Raw genomic sequence first — 22253 nt, forward strand, 5'->3', positions numbered from 1 at the left:
GACCGCGGACTTATTGATAAAGTATACCGTCTGACCCTCCGAAATATACCAAAATAGACCGTATCATTTTCAAAATATTCCCCGTTTTTGATCTTCCGTCGAATATTACCATCTATATAAAAAAATTTGCCATGCCCACATAATTTTTTGCGATTGATGAATCAATTTCCTACTTAACTAGCCCATTCTAAATACTTGCTTTTATTGGATTTCTATGTACCGTTGAAAATTAAATTTATTAAAAAGTATTCAAAACGGTCACCTGAATATTATTCACAATACTGATAACTGATAAGCCACCGATTACACATACCGCACCAGGGCTGGAGACAGTATTGTGTTATCGAAAGTGCTAGACCATGGAGGGCGCATCGGATCCGATTTGTATTTTGTCTTTCATGCTATTTCCCCTCTTCGCAGCAAATTTAGCAAAGTCTTTTGTCATACGCTTACAACTGCCTTCGTTCCAGAAGATGCCTGAGATTTATTGACTCCAAATTGAGTTCAGCTTCAGAACTGAATGAATACCCACAATGATGACGCTTCTATCGATAAGGCCATTGATAGAAAAACAAATAATATATCGATAGGACCATCGATAGTTTTGCAGCTCAGTGTATGTACGCATTTGCGAATTAATAGCATCAAATTAAATAAATAATCTGAGCTTGAGCCGGTCGCTCAAGCCCACCAATTGCCGCCGCCGCATAGCAGAGCACGTGAGCTACATTGGCCATGTACGCCACCAACAATGGCGGCACGAATAAGGCGCCAAACAGGTACGTTTCTTGCCCACCCCCAAACCCCTCCCCAACTTCGGACGCTTTACAAATAATAAAATTGATGGGTTTTGTTTTGTGTTTCTTCCTAGCAGCAATACCTCCACCACGCTGTTCGACAACACAATCACCGTGACACCGATCAAGGTGGATCTAAGCGGGCCCATGGCGCAGGCCTACACAGCGGGAAAGGTAACGACGGGTGTTCAGCGACGAACGCCCAACGCTGTGGTTGTCACATCCCAACAGCAACTACCCCCACAACAGCAGCAGCAGCAGCAACAACAACAACAACAACAGCAGCAGCAGCAGCAGCTTCAACAATCGGCCACGGCCACGCTGACGATGCCAATGCAGGCAACGCTGGTGTCTAGCGCCTGCACCATTGTGAATCCCGGAATGACGATGACGGTCAGTGCCAGTCCCAGTCCCAGCACGCCCAAGGAGAAGGCCACAAAGGCGACACGGGCGCAAGTGGCCCGCAAGCCGCCGCCGACCATCGACAACTTCTGGCCGAATATCGTGAGTGAGGTGCATGGGATCGGGCAGGTCGATGCCAAGCATCAGGTTCTGCCCTTGGCACGCATCAAGAAAATCATGAAGCTGGACGAAAACGCCAAAATGATAGCGGGCGAGGCACCGCTGCTCTTTGCCAAGGCCTGCGAGTACTTCATCCAGGAGCTGACCATGCACGCCTGGGTGCACACCGAGGAGAGTCGCCGGCGCACGCTGCAACGCTCGGACATCGCCCAGGCCATAGCCAACTACGATCAGTTCGACTTCCTCATCGACATAGTGCCGCGGGAGGAGATCAAGCCATCGTCGGCGCAGAAGGGCAAAGATTCAATGGGAGCGTGCTCAACAACGGGTATGGCCAGCTCTGTTGCGGGCAGTTCCGTCAACCACAGCTCCTCCTCCGCCGCCACAGCCACCGCCACGAGCAACTTCAGCTTGGGCGGCACCACTGTACCTTCTGCCACGGCCACCCTAAAGATGGACACCAGCAGCGCTGCCACCGCAGCCGAGGTACTCGGCTTCAGCACTGTCAATCAGGACATTTTCACCGCCCAACTGCAGCAGCATCAACACCAGCAGCAGCAACAGCAGCAGCAGCATCAACCCCAGCATGTGCAGATCATCCAGCAGGCCGGAGGACATGCGGGCGGGCAGCAGCTGCAGTACTTCATTGCACTGCCGGGGCAACAGGGGACGCAGCTGGTCCAGCAAGTGCAGCAGGTGCAGCAGCAGCCAGCCCAGAATCACTTGTCCCAGAGTCTTGGCCTCAATATTGTGGCCGCCCAGCAGCCCACGCAGCAGCTGATCCTCACCACCGGCCCCAATGGGCAGCTGACCGCCACTCCGGCACCCACAACGGCAGCCCAGCAGCAAACAGCCCTGCTCCAGAATCTCGCCCAGCAGCATCACCAGCAGCAACAGCAACAACAACAACAACAGCAGCAGCAGCAAATTCAGATAATTCAGCAGGTGGTGGGCCCAACGGGAGAGATAACCAATGTACCAGTAAGTCATCCAAAAAAATATATCCAACGGCGAAATTCTGACAGATGCTGCCATGTTTTCCCTTTCAGATTGCCATCACAGCAAGCCACTTGCAGCTGCTGCGACTGCAGATGCAGCAACAGCAACAACAGCAGCAGCAACAACAGCAGCAACAAGTCGCCGCCGCTGCACAGTTGGCTGGGCAGCAGCATGGCCAACAGCAGCAGGTGATCATACCCACACAGCTGCTGACGGCACAGCAGCTCATCCAGCTGGGGGCCACGCCCGCGGCCACAGCCACCCACCAGCAGCAGCAGCATCATCATCAGCAGCAGCAGCAGCATCACCACCACCAGCAGCAGCATCAGATACAGGTGCAAGTACAGCAACAGCAGCATGTAAATCTCAGCCAGAGCAACTCCAGCACCGTCACCAATGCCACGCCCATATACATTAACTCTACGGTATCGAGTGCCCAGACGGCAACGCAATCGCAACAGCAGCAGCAAACGCAGGCGCAGACGATCACCACAATGTCCACGGATCGGACGCTGACTGGAGGGTTTCGGTAAAAGCTCAGAGCTGCGTCTATGTCTCCCCACCCCCTCCAAAGAGAAAGAGATTTAGAGGAGAGGCTTAGTTTTTGGATTTTGGACAACTAGCAATCATATCGAAGCATCGGGAGGCATTGGCATTGGCATCGGCAATGGCAATGGCATTGATTGCGCCATTCCCTGTCATCCAGCACAATGTATATTATAAATATTTAGTTCATATCGCAGAGAAGAGTAGAGTAGAGTATAGGAGAAGATTATATATAGATAGTTTTTAGGTTTTAGGTGAGATTCTTCAGTGTAGAAATGATTTCGGATTTAAATTTATACGTATACCCTTGCAGTTGAGGGTATTCTGATGTTTACAATCACGTGAAGGATATATACATATATATAATCTTGATTAGCACGAATAGCCGTGTGTGTATATATAGCACTATACCCGTCTGTCCGTTTCACCTCTTTCTATGCAAACTAGTCACTTAGTTTTGTAGCTACAACTTTTTATGGAATTGGAATTGGAATCTAAGGCATAGAGCATCTCGTGAGGATACCAAAGTAAAGTGCTTTGCTGCCGCTAAACGTACAGAGTAAGGCAGAAACGAAACATAGATCCTTTCAGTGGCTAGCGCCCAGATCATGCTACTATATCGTCAAGTCTTTACCATCAACTGGCCCAAGCGATGCCAACATCGAACGAAGAAACGACCGAGGAGTGCATGATAAATTGTATATTTCTAAAGATAAGGCCTGTAATTGGATGTGTTTCTTCATAGCTGAGCAGAAAAAGAAAACAAAGATTAAAATCGAAGCACAGGCGGCGAACTATCGATCTGCAAGGGTATCCGAAAGCTTCGGGGCCGCCGAAGGTAGCACCTTCCTTTCTTCCTTCCTTCCTTTCTTGTTAATATAAACACCCGAAGATACGCTAGTCTCAAGTCCAGAATAATGCCAAAACGGATGAGATATTGTGGACTGCTTCGGGAATGCCACATTTGGCTGCAGGTTTCACCAACTCCTCCAACCACCAAACACACATCCACCATTTTAAAGCTAGCACTTAGAGACGCAGCCGAGGATGCCCCCTACAGTGGCACACAGCCGAAGTGATGGAATTCGGCGATGGTGTGCCACGGCACACGGCCGTGGGCCGAGCATCCCCGGGTTTATTATGTATTTGTATGTGTAATTAGGATAAGATCTAAAATCAATTATAAGCCACAAGGACTATGTGCCAGATGCGATTGTGTACTATTGTTTCTGTTACTTTCTGGCCAGAATCTTGTTGATGTCCTGGAGCTCGCGGGTGCTCCATGGCTCCAGCGGATCGGGCGGCGACGGCATCTTGCGTCCGTGGGCCGTACGTCCACGCTGCTGACGCCGCTCCTCCTCTTCGCTCTGCTCCGGCGAGACTCTGCAAAGGAAGTAAAAAAGGCTTTGATCAAGGATGCGTGGATCCCAAAACATCACTCACTTGTTCCTTCGACGAACGCGCGCACTCTTGGCCCGACGGGCGGCCTCATCCTGCGATGGCTGACACTTGCGCAGATGGAACTGCTTCATGGTGGCGTGCACCTCATCTGTGGTGGGCAAATCCTCGCTTTCCTGGCCCCCATTGCCGTCCTCGGTCTCCACCTCGGCTTCCTGCTCAATGGTCAGCACCTCCTCAGCGACGGCCTCGTCAAAGTGAAAGCCCTGCCAAAGAAATGCCCACTAGGCTTCTAACAATCTACGATTCTCATTTGCGAATCCTTACCGTGCTCACGTCCAGGCCGGGCGGTGCCCAGACGGAGGACATGCCCTGAAACTGCCCGTGACTGTTCCCATCGAAGCCCATCGTGTCGTGCTCCCGCCGTATGTCCGCCTTGGACAGAGCGTTGTGCGTCCGCTTTGCCAGCGAGAGCTTTCCAAGAATGGGCCCCCCACTGTCGCTCTCCTCCGTCTCCACCTCGGCCAGCATGGCCATGAACTCCTCAAGCTTCTTGGGATCCACAACGTCCTTGGGGTCCTGGAACAGATTGCCCAGTGTGGTCATGGGCAATGGTATGGCCACCGCAGGCATTGGAGCAGCAGCAGCAGCAGGCAAAGATGTGACTGCAGCAGCAGCAGCCACTGGAACCGGAGCGGCTATGGGGGCTGGCGCCACGTTCATGTCGGTCTGCGGCTGTGATTGCGAGTGCGGATGCGGCTGTGTCTTCATTGTCTGCTCGACCAGATCGAAGGCCTTGTTGGCCAGCTGCTGCAGCCCGGCAAAGTAATGGGGATCATGGGTCTCTGGCCGCTCGTCCGACATCAAGATCAGCTCCCGAAAGGGATCCGGCACCGGTGGAGCAGACTCCTTTCCACCGCCCAGGGAGGCCGTTGTGCGCAGCTGCACGCCATTGCTGGATGCCGGATTGTTGGCGAAGGTGAGCATGTCCATGGCATTGGTGAAGTCCGAGTCCGTGTGCATTGTGTTGTAGGGATTCTTTAGCTTCTGCTTGGTGACCTTGACGGGGCTGGAGATGGAGGCGCGTCCCCACATGAGCCGACGCATCTCCTCACCGGTCATGCCGCGCTTCTTCAAGGCCGTAAGCGTGACACGTCCCACACGCTACGCTTTCCATGAAAAGATTTCGATTTAGACAGAAAACGGATGACGGATCCATTCCACTCCACTCACCTTCCAATTGGAAACGGCCCCCTTCCGTTGCTTGGCCCGCGTCTTGCTCTTGCTCTTGATGACCATAACGCCGCGCACCTCGAACCCCGAGTCATCCGACGGCCCCAGCGGAATGGAGTAGGCCTCCAGATAGCCCTTGGCATCCGCTTGGGGCACGGCCCGCTCCAGGGTGACAACGATCTTGGCCCATTGCTTCATCCACTCCTTCTCGGACTGTTCGATCACCGTCACGTAGGTGTTGCCCATCATGGCGATCAGCATGTTTAGCAGCAGGATGGGCACAAATATCATGAAGATCACGAACACGGTTTTCGAGAGATTCGGATATGTGGTCTGATTGAGATCTGGATACTGGATGGAGGAGAAAATATTATAGAAATGACTAGAGAATAATTATCCTTGAAACTAACATTGTAGTCCCCCAAAGTGGTCTGAAAGAGGGCCATCCAGGTGCTGGTGTAGGTATTGAACATCGTCGACTGCACCTGGGGATGCCCCTTGTAGAGGAAGTAGAAGGCCTGCGAGAATCCACACAGAACAATGCAGTAGATGATGCCGAAGGTGAACATGTCGCCGGTGATCATCGAGTAGATCATGGTCACAAAAGGCCCGGTCAAACGGATGGCTCTAATAGGAGTCGATTACAAATTGCAGATTACAGATTAGATCTTCCATCTTTTGTATCGTATCCGGCACACTCACCCGGCAAAGAACATGAGCAAAAACCAAGAGCCGGGTACCGCAAATATCAGTATGGCCTCCTCGGTGTCGGTGTCGCCAATCAGGCGGAAGGGAATGCAGGCCAGGATCAGTAGATTGGAGAACAGAAAGATGGCTTTGGCCGGAGCATGTGACTGCCAAAACGAATGGAATGGAATGGAATGATGAATAAAGAAGGGTAGAGGCTGGAAGGCTGGAGGGTGCACCTACCAGCTGCTTGAGAAAGGCCGATAATCCCTGGTTCTTGATCTCGTCGCCCTGCTGGAAGACCACGTAGCTGAGGACACCCGCAATGGTGGCCAATTCGGCGCAATATCTGGCCACCGTCTGTGCATTGTAGTCATCGCTGGCTTCCGCGGTTCCTCCAGGCTCAGCTCGATTCTGAAGAGCGGCCGCAGCAGCGGCCAGAGCGGACTCCGACTCCTCCTCGGGCTCGCCCTCGTGGGCGGGACGCAGATAAACGGAGACGGACAGGCAGAGCAGATGCGTGGATAGGATGAGCAGGCGCTTAAGGAACTGGTTCTGGGCAAAGGTCTTCCATTTCTCCTCAAGCAGACGTTGAATAATCCCACCGTCCAGCATGTCCAAGTGCTCCGGCTTGGTGCCATTCAGAATGATGAACAAAGCGGAGTTCCAATCTAAAGGAAGGCATCATTAATGAAGAGAATGAAGAGTGGTCGCTCCGCCCACTTACTCGTCCGACCATCGGGCAGGAGTGTGTCCAGCGCATTCAGTGGATAGCCAGAACAGGTGATGTTGCTGTAGCGCCAAAACTCGCGCGCCGAGAGCTCCAACATCTCGCGAAAGACCTCTGCCCGGCCCAGCTTGCAGGCGAGGGTGAGGGGTGTGAGCCCCGTCTGATTGACGATGCCGTTTTTGGCGGGGGTCTTCGGATGGCGCAGGGCATAGCCGAACATGTCCAGCTTGTCGCAGACAACGACCATGTGCAGGATCATGTTGCCGAACGAGTCCTGGGCATCCGGATCGGCACCGCAGTCCACCAGCAGGTTGTAGACACTCTCGTTGGCACAGCAGGCGGCCCAGGCCAGCGGGTATTCCCCCATGTAGGCCAGTCCCTCGTAGTCGGTGCTCTTGGCGGGATTCGTGCGCTGTTGGTCGCGCGGCAGAAAGAAGCTGCCGATGGCCCGCTGATTGATGTCCGCCCCCGCCTCGATGAGGTCTGCCACCAGCTCGTTGTTGCTGTAGGCAATCGACAGATGCAGGGCACTGGCCCCCAGATACTCCTCGCCCTCCATCACGTCCAGCGCCAGGTTGGGAAAGACGCGCAGCAGGACCCGGGCCAGCTTGGTGTGGATCTTCGAGTCGCAGATGATCAGGACGTGGAGCAGACTCTCCCCCAGGGCGCCGCGGTACTGCATCTGCCAGCAGGCCTTGTGGTCCTCCCACTTGCCGAGCGGATCGTGGATCGAGAGCGACGCCTCAATGGGTATGGTCACCTCCGTGTGGTCGCGGTATTTCCAGCGCAGGAACTCCGCCCGATTGATCACCTGTCCCTTGCCATCGTTGTACATGAATACACCGAACTGTTCACGGATCAGCTGCTCTACGGCGACAAGGCCGCCCGAGTTGATGGCATCGATCAGGTCTCCGCCTGAAATAGGGCACATAGTGGTCTAGGCTCAGTGCATCCTGCGATGTCCGAATGGCACTCACCCCGCTTGTAGTCGGCCAGCTTGTACAGAAGGCACTTGCAGGCCGTGGCCGAGGACTGGGAGATGACCGCATCCAGGATGGCACCCGGCTTCATCTCCGGGGCCTTCTTCCTCAGGCATTTCTTCAGCAGGAACTTCATCGATGCCAGCAATTCATCTGCGATTCTGACTGCTGCTTTCGCTGTCCTCCAATTTCAGGGGAAAACTTTTGTTTGTTCGATGCCCTTGGAGGGGCAACGAGAGACGGACACCGTCGTCCTGGCAACCTACCCAGGGCCAAGCGCAACCTTTGTGCGGAGCCAAGAACCGATGAGCCCCCTACCGATGGCCATTCGATAGGGGTTTTAGGTATGTAGTATTCTTTATATAATCGAAAAATCTGCCATAAATCCCCCCATTGTTGATCAAGGATCAGGTATAAATTTCGTATGATAGTGCCGGTGAACGCACATGATTGATGATTATGATGCATAAATTCATGCATCGGGTTTTCAGAAATGGAGCGTAAAATACTACAATCCATTTAATTGATGCATGATGCATTGCTTGTGGAGTATATCGATAGACGATATATCTATTGGAATACGCGATAAAAAGAAGTAAACGAATCCAAAATAGTAAGATATCATGAAGAACGGGGAATCATTCCAATTTGAATTGCCAGTATCGATAGGCTCGTAGCCGATTATATTTACGATGGGCATTCCCCAGCACTCAAAAGTTGATGGTTAACGTGATACCTGATACCGATACATGATACATTGTGCTGGTGATTCCTTGGTTCTAAAGCTGGTGGATCAAAAGTTATTGATGGATTTTCTTGGGTTTTTAATTATATTTTGTAGTTTTTTGTATTTGTTTTTATTGAATTATGTATATAAATATATTTTTGCCTTCATTATTATTATTAATAATATTATAATTATTGCTTAGGGCTAGAGTATTGGATTTTAATGGGGGTTTAGCGGATATATATAATCGTACTGTAAAATAAATTGTATAAATAATGTGTATGCTTTTTATTCGCATTTGCATTTTGCATTTTCATTTCTGATTCCCTTTGCTGCTGCTGCTGCTACCTTCTTGCACCTGCCACAATCACTTCTCTCGAGTCGTGAGTCGTGTCCCATTGCCGACATTTATTCTCATATCATATTTCGCTTCAAGTTTTATATTTGTATATTTATATAGATATAAATAGTAATAGAAATAAGAGAGAGACGTAGAGAATCGAAAGAAGTTTCCTAAATATATATATACGCTTGTAAATATGTGTGTGTGTTTATTGTAATCGAATATGGCTAATAAATACAAAATGCTTGCTTGGGATACTGGGGGATCTATGGGTATCTAGGCTTAGGTTTAGGTTTACTTCATCTCCCATCCGTTCTTCAATACAAAATATCATTTATAATCATATCAAATGGAGCTCCGTGTTCCCCCCGCCCGTCCGCCTCCTGCTCTCTGTAGAACCCTCTGTAGAGAGCTCTGAGCGTGGGCGAACGATCATCATCACATCATCATGTGAGTGGAGGCCGGAGATCAGAATGTTCAGTGTTTTTGAATACTTTGTGAGTCATTTGTTCAGTCGTTCCATAGGGGTTTACGAGTTAAATGCAACTTGGACTTTCGATTTGGAATTGTTTCAGCATTTTGGGGCAGCATTAATCTTTGCGACATGCGTCGTACGTACACAGTATATGTGTATGCGCCTATAGCTATTTTATGTGTATATCTGTATAATAGAACCTTTATCAGTTAGCACACTAGGCGGCTAGCACAATATTGCCCATTACCCGAGAATTTATACGTTGGTCTGCTGCCTGTCTTTGCTCTGTTCTGTTCTGTTCTGTTCGAGTGTCTATTGTTGGAGTGTGTTTGGTTTTCAGTCGTTGTTTCAGCCATTGGGGGAGTTGTTGGCCTTTTAGTTACGATTGGTATACAAAATATATCAATATATATATATGTGTGTATGTCATGTTTGTATAATATATGTATGTATGCTTGTATATAGGTATATACTATATTCTATTGCAAGTACAAAAATTCTATTGCCTTCCTACTTCCCCCTCCGAAGGATATTACACACAAAATGTTTATGGCAACTCGTTTTTGTTTGTTTGTGAATCATATGGTAGGGAGATGGCCAGATTGATGTACACAATACATAGTATATCTGTATGTATCTCTAATATCTGGGTACTATCTATCTGGCTCATCTGTTCTTCAAGTCTTTTCGTTATTATTACATTTTGGAATCGTACAATTTTCGAGTTCGTTAATCGTTTTCTTTGATTCTGTGATTACAATGTTTGATTTTGTCATTTTAGTTTCTCTTTCTCTCTTTTTTTTGTTTGTTAAATTAATTGTCTTTACGCATATGAAACGTATCCATTATCATAATCATTATCATTATATCTTTATCAGCAATTATTACAGTTACAGTCTATATGTTGTATTTTTGTGGGGGGCTGTGGGGGAATGGTTTAAGGAGGATCGATGGAGCAAAGACTAGACAGAAAATGACAAAGAAAGAGACAGACAAACCCTCTCGTTCGCACACACATACACATACACATACATACATAAGAAAGAGAGAGAGAGAGAGGGAGAAATATACTCGAGGAGAGGAGTCCTTATAAAAATACGTTAGTATATGGCCACATAAAAACATAAAAAACAAACACAAACACAAACTTAAGGACGCGAGAACTCAGGAGGGATTCCATTAAGTGTAAATGATTATGAATTATAAGTCATTTGAACGGGCTAAACTAATTTTGGACTAACTACTTAAATATTGTAATTGTAGCACACGTACAAATACAAAATAAACACATCGGTAATTACAAATAAATTTTGTAGTTTAAACAAACAAAAAAAACGAACCGAAATAAACCGAATAAAAACATTGCTTACGATCAGTAATTTGGCAATTATTGAGCAACTGCAGGGCGAGGAGAGAGATGAGGATAAGGAATGGAAAGGAAACCCAAGGGAACGGAACAGTCTGTCCTTTCCTCCCCTTTTACAACATACATACACATATATATGTACATACATATACTGCACGGATTGGAGGACCTTTTTATGGCCATGTTTGTGTGGATTAGTTTTAGCTTTCGGCTTGTCTACGAGAGAGTTATTTTATTTGCTGTTTGCTGCTGCTGCTGCTGCTGTCGCTGTAAAGCCGCTTTATGTCCTGTCAATACATATATAGTCAAATTACTCCCAATCTCGTTTCTGTTGCTGTTTCTGTTGCTGCTACTCCTGCCACTCGTTCTCGTCCACACCCTCCATATCGTCTTGCTCCAGTTTTGTGGTGTACTCCATGCGCGCACTCACCGATTTCTGGATCTGCAAGTCGTTTAAAATGTTCAGTTAATGAGTCCCAACAACATTTAGTGCGGGTTGTTGTGTTGTACCTCTTGCTGTTTGTTAATCTCGTACTCTGACTTTTGGCCAAGTTGAGCGTGCTGCTCCAACGATTTCTTTGTATGCTGCACTGGCACTTGTTGTATTGAAGACACTGCAACACAGGGAAAACAGAGAGAAGGGGAGAAAGAGTTAAGAGCAGGGCGCAGGGCGAAAAGGACAAAGGAAGATTCGACTACTCACGGGTCTCCATGCCCTCCGGCTTGAGGCTGATTTTGGGAGCCGCCTTGTCATTGTTGCTGGCAAACCAATCATCGGCACTGAGCGTGGCGCTCCAGGTGATGCGCGTGGGTGGAAAGAGGTCGTCTTGGAACAGCTCGCTCTGCAAAAAACACACACACGAGAATGAGGTTGGAGGTTAAACACAGGCTGTTCTTGACACCCACCTTGATCCGTGGCACTGTGAAGCTGAGCGGCTCGATGGTCGTGTTGGTCAGCCTGTAGGCCTTGGAGAATTCCACGCTGGCCACATCGCAGTGGTTCTTGGTGAGGAAGCTGAGGCCCTGGTGCAGCGATGTGCAACGATGATGCGACAGCGGGCAGATGTACGGCTCCTCGTCGGTGATCTCATAGCAATAGATGGTCGAGTCGCCCTTGCCCGTGACGAACAGTGTGGAGCTGTCCTCGTCGTAGAAGGGGATCAGTATCGATGGCGACACATCCAGACTGGCCGTGTTCAGAGGTGCCGTCAATTTTTGGGCATTATACACGCTGATCTGTCGCTCCGAGACCCTGTAGAATGTATTTAAATGAGAATAGGCGAATGGAAGTGGGAATGATATATCGTACTTATCGAATCCAGTGCAGACAATGTACTGTCCCTCGACGGCCCAGGTGATGCGAGCCCCTCGGGTGCCCACGGGTCCGTTGCCCTCGCGTATGGGCATCTCCGACTTGCGTGGATTGTAGACGCGTATCTTGCCATCCTTGCAGACGGTGGCCCCCAGGCGGCCGCATGGGCTCCAGGCAAAGTCGAATATCTGGTCCGAGTGGCCCGTCAGCGCGCATTTCTCGGTCATGGTGCGCAAGTCCCAGAGCTTGATGGTCATGTCGTAGCTGGCGGTGAGCAAAACGTCGGCGGCCAGCGGGTGGAAGCGGATGAAGTAGATCTTGTCGAGGTGGGCGGTCAGTTCGCCGGCGGGCGTGTTTGTTGGCTCGCTGAGGCCGCCTTCGGCTATGTGCCACAGCTTGACGATGCCATCGTCACAGGCGACGGCCAGGCGCTGGGCATCGAACGGATCCCACTGGAAGTCCATGATGTTGCTGCCATTCACCAGCGAGGGAATGACACCGTCGGGCAGACGGCCTGGGCGACTCAGCTCAAAGATCGCTATCTTTCCGCCGGGCCCCGACAGCGGCACTGCCACACGCTCGTGATTGGCGTGGAAGCCATTGCATTCGCCCGGTATCTGGCGGCTCAAGTTGCGCAAGTTCTCGATGTGGGTGGACTTGTGGCCGGGCGTGCCCTTCAGGTGCCGGAATTTGGACACCTTGCCGAATACGGTCGAGGTGCGTTTGGTCGAGGCGGCACTGAAGGCAGCCTCCGTGGCGGATTTCTTGAGGCCAGCGGCATTGGCCGCCCCATTGTTGCCCCGTTGCTGACGATGTTCTTCGAGGAGCTTACCCTCAGGCACCGAGATCCGCTTGCTGTCGATGCAGGTGCTCTGTTGCTGCTGCTGCTGGTTGGGCTTCAGCGGCTCCACCTTGGAGTGCTCGCGACGCCTGCAAGAGGTATACGATTGAGAGAATGTTGTACAGGTGGCTTTCTTTCCCCCCTCCACACTTACAATGGCACTGGCGACTGGGCCTTCTCGTCCACCTGACTCTTGGAGCGGTTCTCGTAGAGACGTCGACGCTCAGCAATGCTGCTCCGGGCCGAGGAGAAGCGCCGCAGATCGGCATCGGTGCGGTCTTCCCCCTCCGTTGAATTCTCCGACGACTCGGAGTTTTGTTCGAAAATCTAGATTTGGTAAACGATACAGAGAATAAAGTGTGATTAATGCTGGCTAGCGCAATCGATCGGACTCGGGTGGTGTTCGGTGATCCCCCCGTTGCAGACCTTATCGGATGATTCATCATCGTCAGCCGAGGACTACAGTGGTTCCAGTAGTTGTTGTTGTAGTTGTTGGTTGTCGGTTGGAAGTTTTAGTAGACAGAGGAGTTTATTTTGGAGGGGTGGTTAGTAAGTAGTCAGGATGCGTTTTAAAGAAAGTTAGGCACGAGATAAGGCGAATTTTGTTGTGGCACAGGCATGTAAGAGAGGTCAGAAGAGAGCAGATTACAGATTACGGATTATAGATCACAGATTAAGGAACGTTTCAAAAACACATATTGTAGTCGTACACGGACCACAGGACTACAACAGTAAGAGAGAGAGAGTCCGTCTCCTTGGAGAGAGACTTACCTTGCGCCGCTCCGATGTAGTCAGTGACTTTTGAACTCCATTGCCGGCAGATGCAACCGTCTCCCGTTCGTTCTTCTCTGCAAGCATACCGGGATGGGGATAGAGGAAGCGGTGTTAAAGAAATCCTTCATCCCTGTTTATGATTTTGGTCTCCACTCACTTTTGATTTCAATTTCCACAATCAGATCCGGCTTGGCTGACGCCTGTACGTGAGTTGGGGCTGCTGCTGCTGGCTCTCCGCTTACGCCTCCGCTGCCCACGCTCTCCTGGCCAACGTTCGAGATGTTCTCATGGGAGCCGGGTGCCAGGGGTACGGCAAACACTTTGTCAAAGGACACATCGCCCGTGGTGCTCGAGAAGGGCTTCGGTCCCAATCGGGGCTGTGCGTGTGGGCAAAAATATATCGTAAGTCAATGGAAATCTACCGTAAACGTATAAACAAATTGGTGCCGTTTAAAAATCATAATTCTACACTCAATTAAATGGGAAAATAATTTCAAAACAACGGTGACGAAAATCATAATTTTCTGAGTCACTAAAAACAACAAAAAAGTGAGCCTGCAGACAGGTGGGGTCTGGTCTCCAAACCGATACAAACGATACGATCTACAAACGATATCGATCGAATCATTCGATAAAGTCCATAAGGACGAAAAAGAAACGATGAAAAATTATCAAAAAACAACGCTACAAAACTAAAAACGAAAGACAACAACCAAAACGTGGATCTGGGGATCTGCAACAGTGGGGCACCTTGTAGGCAGTCGCTGCCGTTGTACGTGGCCTGGGCCGCGGCGTGGTTGTGGTGCTGCTACTCTCGCCGGCCGAATCGCTGGCCTCCGGCAGGGAGTTGTTGCGCGATGTGCGCGGCATCGGCTTGGGCGGGGAGTTGCTGCCGCTGGCCGAGTGGGTGTCCAGGGCACCCGACGAACTGGCGGATGCCTCTTCGCTGCTGCCAGCCGAATGTTCGGTGGGCGACTCCTTTTCGTCGTCATGGCCATCGCCACCTGCAGCACGTACATCCTTCTCGGTATCGATCTTGTACTTGGCCTCAAATTTACGTATCAGCTCGCTGCATTCTCCGTCCGGCTGCGACTGCGCCTGGGAGCAGCTCTTCTTCTGGCCGGCTCCGTTCTGGTTGCTGTTGTCGTTGCCGTTCTTCTCCTCGAAATTGTTGCCCTTGCTCAGCATCACAAAGTGATCGTTGTCGTTTCGCTTGGCCGACTGGTTAGGGGTTTGTGTCTGTGTCTGTATCTGTGTCTGGCTCTTCTGGCCGGTGGCCTTGCCCTTGCCTTGGCCATTGGCCCGCTGGTTCTCCAGATTCTTCACAAAATCGCTTAAATTTCCCCGATGGATCTGCATTGATGGCCGGGAATAACGGGGATTAGAGATCAAAGATCGCATAGAGCCTATAGACAACCCAGACCCTGCTCTTAATCTATATAGAATACTCCTATTCCTCGTTTCGGACCCGTCCTTCTCTGCCCCGCACTTACGATTATCGGCTCGTCGCCAAACTCCCGCTTTGCCGGGTCCAGATTCATCTTGGGCACCGCCAGATTGCTCCCATTCAGCCACTCGCAGGCAATCAGCTCCGTTTTGTAGCCCGTGGTCTCCGGATAGAGATCGGCATGGAAATCGCGATAGGTCTAGAGGAGAGGGAAACCCAGAATTATAATCGTATCTCTCTCCCTCTCTCTCTCTCTTACCTTTCTGGGTACTTGGTACATGATGGGAATGACCATATTGGATGTCAGTTGGAGTACGCGATTCACCTCCGCCTCCATCACCCTCAATGCCCGCTTGGGGACCAGGCAAGCGCCCTTCGTCTGTTCGCCGGTGTGCCGCAGTCCCTCGATCAGGTAGGGATCCTTGTCTGTGATCTCCAGATAGTTAATGGTGGTGTCCCCCTTACCGGCAAGGAAGAGCATGTTCGTGTCGGGGTCAAACAGTGGCATCAGTATGCCCGTCGAGCAGTCCAGCTCGAGGGTCTTTTCGGGTGTGCCAAAGTTACGGATATCCCGGATGATAACCTGCCGCAGGCGAGCTGCATCGAAGCCGGTGGTAAGGATGCGCGGCTGCCCTCCCAGCCAGACAACTCGCGAATCCTTGATGCTCTGATGCGATTCAGCCACCATTTGGAGGGGTGAGCCGGAGGCGCGTGGATCGAATATTCGCACACACTTGTCCTTGCAACTGGTGGCCAGGACAGTGCCATCCTCGCGCCAACTGGCCGACTGTATCACCTCGGGATGCTCATTGTTGGCTGTGTGAGTGGAAAAGGTGAACCCAATTAGACGGCGCTCGCCCAGCATTGGGTTTGACATAGGCACTCACAGAATATCTCTATTTGGCTCCTCAGATCGAACAAGGCCACGCAACCGGCCGCTGTCGAGTACATCATTCCATCGGCCGTCGGATGGAAGCCCACCGTCTCCACGCGTCGCTGTTTGTGTGAGAAGACGGCCTCCGGATCGGAGAGCGACTGCTCCAGGCCCTTTTCTGGTATATGCCAGATTTTCACCTGCAAAACAAAAAAGAAGAGCTCCATTGCATTAAGATGGAGTGGCGGGCAGGGGGCGTAATGTAATCCCTACCAGGCAATCCTGCGATGCGGTGGCCAACAGGCCGTCATGGAATGGCGAAAACTTCAGATCTGTCACTGTGTCCGTGTGCCCATGCAGCAGCGGCATTGTCTTGCTCTTGCGCCCGCAATCGTCCAGCGGCAGGACGGCCACACTCGATCCGGTGTGCTCCCAATTGAAGGCCATGAAGGCGGCCGATGCGGCGATATTGTTGCCATACGTCTGATAGCTGCCCACACAGATCTCGCGGACGCATGCCTCCGCTTTGGGGACAATGGGCGCGGCATTTTTATATTTGGAAGCCTTGAAGCGCCAGGCCATGCTGTTGTGATGTGACTGAGGATGTGGCTGTTGCTCGAATGGAAAGCAATCCGATGTGCCTAAAGGAGAGTTTGTTCGCTGGATCGCTGGATTGCTGGATCGCTAGATCGCTAGAGTGGGGGTGGGTTCAGGTCTGCTGATCTGTTCGGCTCCCGTCTCTCGCTGGCTCTGTGCGTGTCTGGAAAAGTGCAGGCATATTCATACTATAAAAGAGTTTTTTTTGGTTTTTTGTTTTTTTTTTTTTTAAAAGAGGCACAACCACACATCTGTTTGTGGGCACTCGCATAATATAATATATACATATATTTATAGTATGTGGTTCCTGGTATTGAAGCAAAGGCCTGTTGTCGCCGTCGCCGCCGCCGCTCTGCCGTGAGTCACTCGATAAGGCCAGAAACAGAAACAGAGACAGAAAAAGAAACGGCCAGCTTTTTGATAAGGCGATTCCCGGCACGGCACGGCACTTGCACTGCCATCAAACACAACACACAAACACACACACTGGAATACATTGGAATGGAATTGGAACGGTGTCCGTTGCAAATTCTTCCCCCACACCCACTCCCCCTGATACGGCTGCTGCTGCCGATTGAAAAGAGAAAGCAAGCTAAAGGCGACTGCGATTGCAGCAAGTGCGAGGAGCAGAAGAATGGCTTCAATGCCAGCGAATATATCACTCCATCCATCCAACAATATCCAAAGATGTTCCACAAAAAGCCGGATAAGCAACACCAAACACACACACACACACGCACAAACACATGTACATTTTGCTGTATGCAGTATTTGTTTGTATAACAGGAAATGTGAGGGGGAAATCGACACTTGTATACCCTACCCCATTAAAGTGCATTGGATATATGTATGTATGCACATACATACATAAATACATATGTATGTCGTATGATCAGGAGCCACACCTACATATGAGTCCATATATGGCATGCATATATCACCGATCTACGGTTGCCATGGAAATTTCCTCGACAGGCAGGCAGTAATCTACGCACAGTTGATGGACCCTTGACAACAGGGGGTTGGAGAATTGGAGATTTTGTCACACTTGCTCACACTCGAACACACACACACACACACGCGCGCGAAGAGGAGAGCAGAGCAAACCACTTTTTCTCCTCTTCTTCCAGCAGCAGAAGCAGCAGCGACGCAGCGTCAGTGGATGGATAATTTCCCAAGTGCAGCCAGTCATCCAGGGGGGTTGGGAGGTGACCAACACAAAGAGAACGAGAAAGAGAGGAGACTAACAAACAGAAGGCAAACGACGCGTGCGCCAATTCAACTGGTCCGTTAGAAAGCGGCAAAACAAATGACCACCAGGCTAGCCAGGCAGCCTCAGCCGCAGCCGCAGAAGCAGAAGCAGGAGAGGCGATTGGAAGCACCAGCAGCAACAGCCAAGTGAATCAGGTATTGGGTTTGCTACCAGGTAATGGGGTCAAGTGATTTAGAAAAACGAAAGAAAAATGAAATGCGCCAACAAGCGGGTTGCAGATATACCGAGACCGAGACGACAAGTGCAATCAGGAGGAGACCTTGCTGCTGCTGCTGCCATCTCTACTCTCCACCATCACCGTTTAATATTAACGGGATCCGGTCTTTCCGGCGTGGGAGAGCATGCATAAGAGAAGAGAGCATAAAAAGGGAGAGAGGGAGCGGCATCTTGTGTGCGCTATGCTATGCTGTGTGCATCGTGTGCAAAGGGTGCAAGGAATATGGAATATGGGTGTCTCCCCCCACTCTCACGCGACACTGTCTTTCTCTCTTTCTCGCTGTGGGTGTGTGCTGCTGCTGCTTGGCTGGGGGTGGCTGCCGGGCTGGGCAGGGGCTGGGCTAATGGGCATAAACCGGCAAGCGAGAGCTTTTTTGCTACTGTTTTATTGTTCTTTTTTGCTCTGCTCTTCTCAAACGCACACCCTCTCTCTACTGGTGGTTGGTTTTTGTTGTTCTTGCATCTTGCATTTATTGACATTTTCCGTGACAGGCTTTTGAAATAATGCAACTTTCTAGTTGCTGCAACTTGCGTGCAATTAATTATCGACACACACACACACATATGAACGCGAAAAACGGATGTAAAGGAGGCCTTTGTTTTTCCTTTGCGGCGGCACACACCCTGGCGCCGGCAGCGGCAATGACAATGACTAAAACTACAAAAAAACAACAAGAACTGCGCGAAGCCGACGCCGTTTTTTTTTATGAGCAAACAAAGGAGCAGTTTTGCACACACACAAACGCACATAAACCACACACACCCACGGTGCAATACACAAACCAGAAGTATATTTAAAAAAAAATAACAGGATCTGTAACAGATTAATTACCAAAATCTTTTCTATAATCACACCGCGATATTGTGGCGGGGCCCTTTTCTATTAAATATTATTTCTATTATCGGCTTTTTTTAAGGTGCATCGCGAGCAGTGTGACGCGGACTTACCGATAAAATATACCGTCCGACCATCAGAAATATATCGAAATTGCGTCACAAATTTCAAAATATACCGTAAATATACTGACGAGCTCAAGTTATATTATACATATTCCTCAATTTTGATATTCCGTGGAATATTACTAACTAGCTAGGACCATCAGCTCTGAACTCATAATTGTATCCCATTAATTAATAAATTAACTTTCTACAATACTGGATAATATATTATGTCTTATCTTTATTGGATTGTTTATAAAATTAATGTCCTTACATGGTAACTACACGACTACTACACATTAACTACATGTATATGTAGTTATCAAAAGCGACATCTGTGTAAGCCCCATTGAGGCGCCAGTTTGAAAAACCTCCGTTATCCACGTTCTAAGATTATTTTTGAAAAAATTGGGATTTTGATGGAAAACGATCAGGAATTCGATAACTGACCACGAACTTTTATCCGATGGGGACTTGGACATGGCTCTAAATGGCATTTCTACAGGATGACTACATTCGTGCATTCGAGAAGAGGGTGAGTCCATAACGCGTCTCAAAAAATACTAGAGGATACTATACAAAAAATTGCAAGGTGTTTGAGGTAGGCATGGTGTCTTAACTATAGATCAAATATGCGGTCTGACACTCAGAAATGTACCGTCTCACATTCAAAATATACTGTAAATATGCAAATGAAAAATATCACACAACATATCCATACAAATTCCATTGTATGAATCAAATATAGATATATGTATAAACTAATGATATGCTTTTAATCAAGAATCCACACGATATTGTTCAAAAATATAAGTTTGTCAACATTTTGTGGCTTTAGCCCCAAGTATTTATCCATCTTTACTGAAAGTTCGCTAAGATTCAGTAGAACTAGCTGGAACGCTACGGTATTTTCAAGAGCACTGCTCGATGTGCTTGAATCGTTTCGAATTAATCTGCAAAAGTTTGAACATCCTTCTCCTACAGCTGCTTGCTTATCAAATATATTTATTCACATTCCAATAGATTGCATTTAAATCCTTTTCGCTGGTTCACTTTCAAACAATTTCTATTTGACGCGCACCACTTATATCCTGTCGATAGTACGATAACCGAACTTGAATCTGGAAAGGTTCTCTTTGAACCGGTTAACAACAATGAGTCCCATTCCATACTTTTAAATTATGTACCTTAATTACTGTATAAGGTCAACCCAATGGGAAATTTACGTGATGTTCATATTCAATAGGTGGAGCAGATTCAGAATGTTTTTCGGCAAAAATTTGACCTTCAGGACCTACCATTCAGGCTGATCACTTTAATAGCCGAAAACTAGAGAAATTATTGGGGAATATTAACACGGCCTGTCGCGGCCGTTTCCTACCAAGTTGGTCAGTTTAACGGAGCCCAGGGACTTGTATTAATATTGGCATTGATAAGTTAGTTTTAATATGTATTTGATATACACCACTTCTAATATTGGATATATTATAAACTTATTTTTTCATGTGTTGGGTTTAAATATACCGCCATATAACGACGCGATTTTTGGTTTCGGCCAATGAAAATCGTTAAACTTTTCTGCAAAACATAATGCTGCAGCTACAAGTTTTGCAATGCATTTTTGACGATTTTCATTGGCCATTCTTAGTCTTATTTAATTAATTTTAAGGAGTACACCCTAGTAGCCTTCCTCGACATAGAAGGCGCCTTTAACAACATCCTTCCGACCGCCATCACGGGCGCACTGACGGATCTGGGCGTTGACTCCAGGACGGTGAGCCTGATCGATCAGATGCTACAATGCAGGACGGTTGAGGCATCACTGGGGACGTCAACGTGTACCAGATTTGTCAGCAGAGGCACACCGCAGGGCGGAGTCCTCTCGCCCCTCCTATGGAACGTGGCAGTGAACACACTGCTGCGGGAGATAGAGGGGGGTGGCTGCCGTGTGGTGGCGTACGCGGACGATGTTGCCATAGCATTCTTCGGAAAATTTCCGCAGACATTGTGTGAGTGCATGACAAGTACTCTCACGAAAATGTCGAAATGGGCAGACAAATGCGGGTTAGGCGTCAACCCGTCTAAAACGGAACTGGTGCTTTTCACTAGGAAGTACAAAGTTCCGGTACTGATTCCCCCAAGACTATGTGGGGAAACGCTAGTCTTCAGCAACAACGCCAAGTATCTTGGCCTAATCCTCGATAGAAAGCTCGATTGGAAATTGAGCATAGAGGATAGAGTAAAGAAGGCCACAGTGGCCCTCTATACCTGCAGGAAAGCCATCGGACTAAAATGGGGAATGACCCCCTATATAGTTCGGTGGCTCTACACCGCCATCATACGACCAATCATGCTCTATGGAGTGGTGGTATGGTGGCCAGCCTTGGACAGAAGGACATGCCTCAATAAACTCAGCAGAGTTCAACGCATGGCAGAGCTATGCATAACTGGCGGGCTACGCACTACTCCAGGGGAAGCCCTGGATACTGTGCTGGACCTCCTCCCTGTGGATCTCATGGGAAAGAAGGTGGCAACACTTTCCGCCCTCAGAATGAGAGAAGCCAGACTGTGGAAAGCATCCGCGGTTGGGCACTCGGGAATCCTGATGAGACTCCCGCAATTACCAGAGAGGACAGATTACTGTATCCCCAGTGATCACCTCTCGACGCCCTTCCAGGTATCAATCCCATCTAGGGAGGACTGGGAGATGGGCGAACCAGGACCTGCAAATGCGGTCCACTTCTACACTGATGGCTCAAAGCTAGACGGCCGCGTGGGAGGCGGAGTCTACTGCAGCGAGCTGAACATCAGTCATTGCTTCAGGCTCCCGGATCACTGTAGTGTGTTCCAAGCGGAGGTTGAAGCCATCAAGGAGGCCATTTCGATTGTCTCCAAATTACTCCTAGATACGCACTTAGTGTGCGTCTTCTCGGACAGCCAAGCAGCTATCAAAGCTCTAGGCTCAATATCGTCGAACTCAGCGACTGTAAATGACTGCCGCAGGTCTCTGCACGAGATCGCAGAGCAGTTAGATCTCTTCCTTATATGGGTCCCCGGCCACAGGGACATCGAGGGGAATGACGCCGCCGACGAGCTAGCCAGGCAGGGTACTACGATTCCTCTCCTACCGGAGAGGGAGCAAGTAGCGATGCCCTTGGCTACCTGCAGGCTCCTAAC

General features: G+C 49.4%; 3 protein-coding genes across 8 annotated transcripts; 1 reads left to right on the forward strand and 2 right to left on the reverse strand.

Moving 5' to 3' along the window:
- Window positions 1-580: 580 nt before the first annotated feature.
- Window positions 581-4072, forward strand: LOC108163168 (putative uncharacterized protein DDB_G0268364). 2 transcript variants are annotated; one of them, XM_017298302.2, is made up of 3 exons: window positions 581-779; window positions 872-2300; window positions 2369-4072. In XM_017298302.2, exons 1-3 carry the CDS (start codon window positions 736-738, stop codon window positions 2849-2851), a joined length of 1956 nt encoding a protein of 651 aa, XP_017153791.1. In that variant the 5' UTR covers window positions 581-735; the 3' UTR covers window positions 2852-4072. The 2 variants fall into 2 exon arrangements, with proteins under 2 accessions (XP_017153791.1, XP_017153800.1); XM_017298311.2 differs by having other exon boundaries at window positions 582-779; window positions 875-2300.
- On the reverse strand, window positions 3894-8224 carry LOC108163163. Its single transcript, XM_017298288.2, has 9 exons — window positions 7890-8224; window positions 6910-7827; window positions 6426-6853; window positions 6198-6349; window positions 5906-6122; window positions 5496-5846; window positions 4590-5426; window positions 4308-4528; window positions 3894-4247 (listed from the first exon to the last, which is right to left on the reverse strand). The coding sequence occupies exons 1-9, from the start codon at window positions 8026-8028 to the stop codon at window positions 4097-4099; spliced, it is 3414 nt and encodes a 1137-aa protein (XP_017153777.1). The 5' UTR covers window positions 8029-8224; the 3' UTR covers window positions 3894-4096.
- A 933-nt stretch (window positions 8225-9157) lies between these two features.
- On the reverse strand, window positions 9158-19075 carry LOC108158828 (coronin-7). 5 transcript variants are annotated; one of them, XM_017291530.2, is made up of 15 exons: window positions 18970-19075; window positions 16325-16811; window positions 16065-16251; window positions 15437-15993; window positions 15224-15376; window positions 14481-15083; window positions 13888-14107; window positions 13728-13804; window positions 13383-13415; window positions 13111-13283; window positions 12113-13045; window positions 11710-12055; window positions 11507-11645; window positions 11314-11417; window positions 11153-11245 (listed from the first exon to the last, which is right to left on the reverse strand). In XM_017291530.2, the coding sequence occupies exons 2-15, from the start codon at window positions 16631-16633 to the stop codon at window positions 11153-11155; spliced, it is 3927 nt and encodes a 1308-aa protein (XP_017147019.1). In that variant the 5' UTR covers window positions 16634-16811; window positions 18970-19075. The 5 variants fall into 5 exon arrangements, with proteins under 5 accessions (XP_017147038.1, XP_033242623.1, XP_017147019.1 ...); XM_017291549.2 differs by lacking the exon at window positions 14481-15083 and having other exon boundaries at window positions 9158-11245; XM_033386732.1 differs by lacking the exon at window positions 18970-19075 and having other exon boundaries at window positions 9158-11245; window positions 16325-16633.
- Between the last annotated feature and the right edge of the window lie 3178 nt (window positions 19076-22253).

This window comes from Drosophila miranda, chromosome XL (genome assembly GCF_003369915.1).
Source record: "Drosophila miranda strain MSH22 chromosome XL, D.miranda_PacBio2.1, whole genome shotgun sequence".
Classification (NCBI taxonomy): Eukaryota; Metazoa; Arthropoda; class Insecta; order Diptera; family Drosophilidae; genus Drosophila; species Drosophila miranda.

What these genes read in the sequence shown, in the direction of transcription:
- LOC108163168 (XM_017298302.2), top strand. Translation starts at nt 736, where the DNA reads ATGTACGCCACCAACAATGGCGGCACGAATAAGGCGCCAAACAG. An exon ending in ACGAATAAGGCGCCAAACAG is followed by an intron (nt 780 to 871) that starts GTACGTTTCTTG and finishes GTTTCTTCCTAG; the next exon opens with CAGCAATACCTCCACCACGC. An exon ending in GAGAGATAACCAATGTACCA is followed by an intron (nt 2,301 to 2,368) that starts GTAAGTCATCCA and finishes TTTCCCTTTCAG; the next exon opens with ATTGCCATCACAGCAAGCCA.
- LOC108158828 (XM_033386732.1), bottom strand. Translation starts at nt 16,633, where the DNA reads ATGGCCTGGCGCTTCAAGGCTTCCAAATATAAAAATGCCGCGCCCATT. An exon ending in CTACATCGGAGCGGCGCAAG is followed by an intron (nt 13,416 to 13,727) that starts GTAAGTCTCTCT and finishes GAACCACTGTAG; the next exon opens with TCCTCGGCTGACGATGATGA. An exon ending in AGATTAACAAACAGCAAGAG is followed by an intron (nt 11,246 to 11,313) that starts GTACAACACAAC and finishes AACGACTTGCAG; the next exon opens with ATCCAGAAATCGGTGAGTGC.
- LOC108163163 (XM_017298288.2), bottom strand. Translation starts at nt 8,028, where the DNA reads ATGAAGTTCCTGCTGAAGAAATGCCTGAGGAAGAAGGCCCCGGAGATG. An exon ending in CCACTTTGGGGGACTACAAT is followed by an intron (nt 5,847 to 5,905) that starts GTTAGTTTCAAG and finishes TCCTCCATCCAG; the next exon opens with TATCCAGATCTCAATCAGAC. An exon ending in GGGCCGTTTCCAATTGGAAG is followed by an intron (nt 5,427 to 5,495) that starts GTGAGTGGAGTG and finishes TGGAAAGCGTAG; the next exon opens with CGTGTGGGACGTGTCACGCT.